At 43.1% G+C, this 7,026-nt stretch overlaps 1 protein-coding gene across 1 annotated transcript in view; it reads right to left on the reverse strand.

Annotated features, from left to right (window-relative positions):
• The window catches only part of LOC145358722 (dedicator of cytokinesis protein 8-like), a 197,157-nt gene extending 194,643 nt beyond the window's left edge, over positions 1-2,514 (reverse strand). The window contains 1 exon segment of the mRNA XM_080212966.1: positions 2,313-2,514. Coding sequence (XP_080069092.1) covers positions 2,313-2,365 — 53 coding nt within the window. The 5' untranslated portion in view covers positions 2,366-2,514.
• Positions 2,515-7,026: the final 4,512 nt, after the last annotated feature.

Here is a 7,026-nt window from a genome sequence, read left to right on the forward strand (position 1 = left end):
CTAGTTTCTACTATATTCATTTGAGTCATAAGTAGGCTTACATTAACACTGCAATGAAGTTACTATGAAAACCTCTTAGTCGCCACACTCCAGTGCCTATTTGGGTACACTGAGGGAGAATTTAGCATGGCCAATGCACGTAACCAGCACGTCTTTCAGAGCACCCAGAGGAAACCCATGCAGACACTGGGAGAATGTGCAGACTCTTCTCAGAAAGTGACCCAAGCCGGGAATCAAACCCAGGTTCCTGGCACTGTGAGATAGCAGTGCTAATCATTGTGTCACAGTGAAGTTGAGACCATTCTGCTCTCAGCCCCTTCCCCCCCACTGAGTCTGTGAATATTCAACATTCAGCATCTCCAGCCAATGCAAAGCAGCAAGTAGCAAAGATAATCAAATATTCAAGTACATAAACAAAACAGACGAATGATCAGATCCAATCCCCCAAAATGCTAAAGCAGTCATCTGTCCACCCGTACCTTGCCACTCAGTCAGGAACCATTCACTTCTAAGATGCTAAAAGCATAATCTATTTCATTTTTTAAAAATTGTCAATATCTTTTTTTAAGGTTGAAGGATTCCAGCAGCCATCATTTTACTTAGCCAAAGTCAACACCAGAACTTGCATTTATCTCGTGGCTTTAATGAAAATATGCCATGATACTCCAAAGGAGCGAAACTGAACAAAGATTGACACTGAGCAAAGATAAGAAAAATTGGGACAAGTCATCAAAAACTCAATCATAAAGGAGGTTTTTAATGAGTCCTTAAAAGAGGAGGGAGAGATGGAACGACAAGGGAATGGGGGGAGTTACAAAGCTGAGGTCATAGACATCATAAAATCTTAAGTGCAGTAGGAGGCCATTCAGCCCATCGAGTCTGCACCGATAATGATCCCATCCAGGCCTTATCCCCATGACCCTATGCAGTTACCCTAGCTAGTCCCCCTGACACTAAGGGACAATTTTAGCATGGCCATTTCACCTAACCCACACATCTTTGGACAGTGGGAGGAAATCAGAGTGCCCAGAGGAAACTCACACAGACACAGGGAGAATGTGCAAACTCCACACAGACAAGTGACCAAAGACAGGAATCGAACCCGGGTCCCTGGCGATGTGCCACCCATCTGAAGATACAGCAGCTAAATAGAGAAGTGCAAGAGCCAGAGTTAGAAGTTTTTGTGAATCTTATGGCTGGAGGAGAGTACAAGTACTCTCTCTCTGATCAGGCACAGCATGGATTAGATCTAAAGATTCCTTTATCCCCTCAAACAATCTCACATCAGGTACACCACAAATCCAAAGTAAAGTTCTCTCCATACTATGCCACACATACATTCAAGGTCAGGTACAAACTGGGTTACATACGGACTCAACCTCCCTCTACAATATCCCATCAAGAACTCCCAAGTAAGAATTGCGCAATAAAGCTCCCTCAACCTACACTCCAAAAACGTGCCTCAGCCCAATCTCAGAGCCCCCGAATATTGTGCCCTGGGCCTAACATTAGGACACAACTCCCCCCCAACCCCCCGCGCAATTGCTCCAATATGTCATTTTGCATTTCCCCCTCTAGCCGGACTGCAATATTCCCGAATTGCATTGACAACTGAGTCCCAAGGACCCGTTCACATTCCCACCGTGGGCTGGACTTGTATCGAGAAAAGCGATGCCAGTGCACCACCTCACTTCCCCCTTTTAATAAACCCGAATGCACCTTTCACACTGAGATTAGGAATGCATATTTCAACTGTGCTGCAGCTCTCAGTGATCTGTTAGGGGGCTGTATGTTCAAACATTAACTAGCTTCCCTGTTTCATGCTCTGACTGATTTGCTATGTATCCCCAAGGCGAGATCACGCAATTCCTGGACCATTTCTGGCATTACTTCACGTTTAAAAATGAAGGCGGGCCCCTCTAATATCAGATGCTGGTTAAAGTGGAGCTTTAATTGTGGAAAGCCTGGGGTTTGTAAGTTGTTTCGGTGACGCTTGCTGGAGCTGTGTATCCCACCCTATCCCTTCAATCACATTTTCCTCCTGAAACTCCACTGAAAACAGTTACAAAGTAACCCGCTACGGAGTGAAAGGGCGGGGATCAAGAAATTGAGACTGCGGCAATCTCCCTCGCCCTTTTTCATTCGATTTCGGAGTTGGGGGGGTGGTGTAGAGTGAGCAACAAATCAGGAAAGAATAAGTCAAATTCTGACTGCAAATAGACTATTATCGGGAGTTGAGAGGCAGATCCCTACAATCTGGGGCATTCCCCATCCTCAAACTCCAGTCCCTCTCCCTGGCATAGTCCTCTCACCTGCTGACCAGCTGCAGGTGCTGGCGTGTGTTCTCGACGGTGAATGAAGCCATGGGTACACCGGATCCTGCGCAGATTGCCCGGGGCCGGTCTCACAACACAAACCCAATTTCAACCCCTCAGAGCAGGGAGAGCGTGGAGTGGAGGAGGAGGAGGAGTCACTGGAGGTGGAGGCGTGACTGGAGGTGAGGGAGGGATAGGTGCCAAGGACGGGGCAGCAGCCCAACTGGCAGGGCAGCAGCCAGCAGTGGGTGGCAGGGCGGGCAGGGGAGTCCCTAATATTGTTCTGTGATCGGGTAAGGAGGGTCCCTATGAGCCCTATGTGTAGGGGGAGCCAAAACAAGGAAACCTTCATCAGAAACAAGTCTAACCAGCCTGAAACACGCAGAACCAGATTCCTTTCATCTTCCATAGCTCACATACCCGACCCACAATCTAAACACTGCACCAAGATAGTAGATCAGCCAAGTATCTCCCAATTCATCCCATAGACATTAAACATCTCAACAGCCAGAGTAAAAGAACAACGTGACTTCCCCCAGGAAACATTTTACTTGATCTCATCTCGCCACCAACCTAAAAGGACCAAACTGCACCCCAACCTAACTGCAACCCAGGTCGATTTAAACTTCGCCCCCATCCCAATCACAGCCAACTCCAACCGAACTGACCCCTAATGGAACACTTACCTTTCCTTCCCAGATCATTCCAAGTTGTAACTGTTCCAATCCCGCATGGAAGGTTGCAAGTGACTCGAGACCAAACCTCCCACCACTTTCTCGGCTTCTCCGGGAAAGAGGGATTGGTGATGTCTTGCCAGCCTCTCTCACAACCCCAACAGTAGCTGCTCCAAGACGACAGAACATTAAAATAGGCGTGTTAAGTTTATAATTAAAGATGACACAATATTGCCCAACTCTCTGACATCTCAGAGATTGGAACGGACAAAATCCGGTGCTTTGAGGAGTGAGTGGAATTTCCCTGCCATAACAAACTTGCCTTTTATGCAGCATCTTTCTGCAGCCCCTCAAAGCCAATTAAATCCTTTCACACTGTAGGGAGCCCCCGCCCCCCCCAACAGCGAAAGGGGGATGCAAAGAAAAAAGGGAGAGCAACTCAACACTCTCAAGGAAAACTATGGAACCAGTACTGTAACAACATGAACCATTGGCTTTCTTTTTAAAAAGTTTTGCATTGCAAATACTGTTGAAAAGGCTTTTGGATAAATCTCAGCAATTTAAGAAAATTGAATAACCCAAATGGGTGCTTAGTTTTAAATGTTAGTACCATTTATTAAATTCAACCTCAAAAATATCTCAAGTCTATGTCAACTGTGTTTTTGCTGATTTAAAGCATAGCATAATTAATTTGAAATAGAATTGATAGCCAAATACTTTGATTTGATTGTCACATATATTAGTATACAGTGAAAAGTATTGTTTCTTGTGTGCTACACAAAGTATACCATACATAGAGAAGGGAGTGCTACAGTCATAGGTAAGGTGTAGAGAAAGTGTGAAGAGAGTTTAAAAGAGTTAAAATGAAGTTCTAGAAGCATAGAATGAGAGTAAAAGATAGAATTAGAAGGTATGTTGGGCACAGCTTGCAAGAAGTCGCCTAGCTCCACAGCCATCTTTAATATATTTAAGTATATATTTTAATGGGTTAAACAACAATTACCAAAGGGTGTTTCAAGTCGTTTCCTTTTTCCACTGTCAATATGTGCACACTTGTATTCAAAAACTTATGTACATTAAACTGGTGAAATGGTTTTTAAAAAGTCCCACAAATAGCAGTGTGATAACAATTTTGTGATATTGTTTGAGGAATAAATATTGGTTGGGATGCTAAGCTAACTCCCCTGCTCTTCTTCAATGTAGCGCCATGGGATCTTTCACATCTATAAGCAGATAGTTGGAGCCTTGGTTTAACATCTCATTGGAAAGATATCAGACAGTGCAGTACTTCCTCAGTTTTGTACTGAGACAGCAGCAGATCTCAAGTGTGGAGGGACAATTGTCCTTCTCTCCAAGAACATATTATCCATATGCCAGACTCCGGACAATCCAACATTTCCAAGCATCCTGGAGAATCACACAACTGCTTCTTTAAGGGAAGTAAACTTCCTGCTTCAGACATTGGGTATCAGCTTCCAGCACTTGTGTGTCAGTTGTAGCACAGATCAGATGCAGAATAAAGCTCTTACTATCCCAGTCAACATTACCACATCAGATACAACATGGCTTAGCTCTGATAAAGGCAAAATACTGCGGATGCTGGAATCTAAAACAAAAACAGAAAATGCTGGAAAATCTCTGACAGCATCTATGGAGAGAGTCTGGATGAGTCTTCATCAGAGTAGGATGGGTGGCATGGTGGTTAGCACTGTTGCCTCACAGTGCTAGGGTTGCAGGTTCAATTCCAGCCTTGGGTCATTGTCTGTGTGGAGTCTGCATATTCTCCCCATGCCTGCGTAGGTTTCCTCCAGGTGTTCCAGTTCCCCCCTGTCCCCCACCCCACAGTCCAAAGATGCCTAGGCTAGGTTGACTGCCCATACTAAATTGACCCTAGCGTCAGGAGGGCTAGCAGGATTAGTGGAGTCATGGGAATAGGGCCAGGATGGGTTTGAGGTCAGTACAGACTCAATGGGTCAAATGGCCTCCTTCTGTGCTGTAGGAATTCTATGATTCTAAAGACAAAGAAAATCAGGACAAGACTTTTACCATGAGGGGGGTGTAATTGATAGGGCTCGCATAGACATAAAGGCAAAGGGAATGTAACTGGTGATGATAAAGGCGAGTTAACTGTTTCAACAATACCCTCTAAAGCACCTGATATCTTTCAGTTTTCCACCATGGATATCATGTAGCCTGATCATTTTAATATCAACTTTGGGGCAGCTTGTATAGTGGGGAATTCAGGCCTGGATTATCCGGTTTTCATGTAGGAGTTTCATTGCTTTTTTTGGTACATACTTGGTCAGATTTTGTCAGGCAGACATTTTATTAAATCACCAAAAGTACATTCTGCTTGGATAAAATGATTCTGGAAAATAATGACCTATTATTCTATTCCTGCGATCCCTCTATTCCTGGAATATTATTTTGTGCTGATGTCCAGGATCAAAATAGCAACTGTAAAACTCAAATAATTCAAAGTCATCCAGATGGTTTGGATCCACTATCAGTGTGAAAGTGAACAGAAATCTGTTTCACAAACATTGCAAACTTTCACACAGCTCACCACTCACACACTACAACATTTTCACACTGCCACACTAACCGCATAAAGGAAGCATTCTTATTAAATAAAATCTACCACATTAAGAGCAGATGTTATGCAATTATACAACATTATTTACACACTCATCACAAAAATTGAACACACGGAGTTCACATCAGAATCCACAGTACATCACCACCACCCCCACAGTTAGTTGGTGAAGGACCCAGTCGTCCTTCAGAAACCACGAGGGGTTCTTGAGGAGGGAATATTTCTTGGGTGTGGGGTCCATGTTGATGGGACTCTGATAACAATACACATATCGGTCCAAACTTTCTTCTTACAATTGGTATTCAGGCCCTATTTGGTTAGTGATACTTGACAAGAACACTACGTAAAAGACAAAAACTCTCCAAAACATTATTTCTGGCAGTGTTTCATGACTGGTTTCCATTAATATCGCAAAAGTTGGCACCAGACCTGAATTATGCCACTGCTGCGTGCACAGAGGCTGTTTGAGAAGGCTAAAGGGAGGGCTAGCTAAAGATGTAAGAGAAAATATGTCAAATTTCATTTTCCTAAAACTCCCTTTGAATTTTTAAAGATTTTTTTAAAGTCATTGCAGAAGTTAAAATGTTTTGAAAAGTTACAGTCTGACAAAGATTTATTTAAAAAACTGCTCATTTTTTACAACTCACCAAATAAACTGATATCAGTAAATGTTAAATATTTAGACTATTCTCATCTGCTTATATTAATTCCTTTAGTGTTCATGTTCTGAGAAACTTGATAATCCTTGCATGTAATAACATTGTAGTTACAAAATACATATTCACACCAAAAGGGGACAAAATGTTAACTGTTTCTCTCTCCACAGATGCTGCCAGAATTGCTGGGTTTTTATGGCATTTTCTGTTGTTATTTCGTATTTCCAGCATCTGCAGTATATCGATTTTAATTCAAAAACATTCTTCTAAAACCTGCATTCTTGTTTCAATTTCTCTCCAATTTTCTCCCCATCTCTTGAAGATGCTGACTGACCAAGTACAGGTTCCAGCCATCACATTACTTCACTCAATTGCCCATTTTTTCCTGAGAGTTCAGACAATAGATGCTGAGAAGACAATAGATTGCAAGAATATGACAGCAGAGCCTTAACAACTTCCACAAAGGTCACTGGATAGAGAATATAAACAGGATGTTCAGCAGATTTTTTTCTTTTTCTTATGAATTTCCTATTTCCTTTCTTTTCCTTATGTGTGTGTGGAGTTTGCACATTCTCCTCGTATCTTCATGGGTTTCCTCCGGGTGCTCTGGTTTCCTCCCACAGTCCAAACATGTGCTGGTTAGGTTGATTGGCCATGCTAAAATTGCCCGTAGTGTCCTGAGATACGTAGGTTAGTGGGTAAATATGTAGGGATGTGGGGGTGGGGCCTGGGTGGGATTGTGGTCAATGCAGTCTTGATGGGCCGAATGGCCTCTTTCTGTACTG

Source organism: Carcharhinus amblyrhynchos, chromosome 26 (genome assembly GCF_965287045.1).
Source record: "Carcharhinus amblyrhynchos chromosome 26, sCarAmb.v2.hapA, whole genome shotgun sequence".
Taxonomy (NCBI): domain Eukaryota; kingdom Metazoa; phylum Chordata; class Chondrichthyes; order Carcharhiniformes; family Carcharhinidae; genus Carcharhinus; species Carcharhinus amblyrhynchos.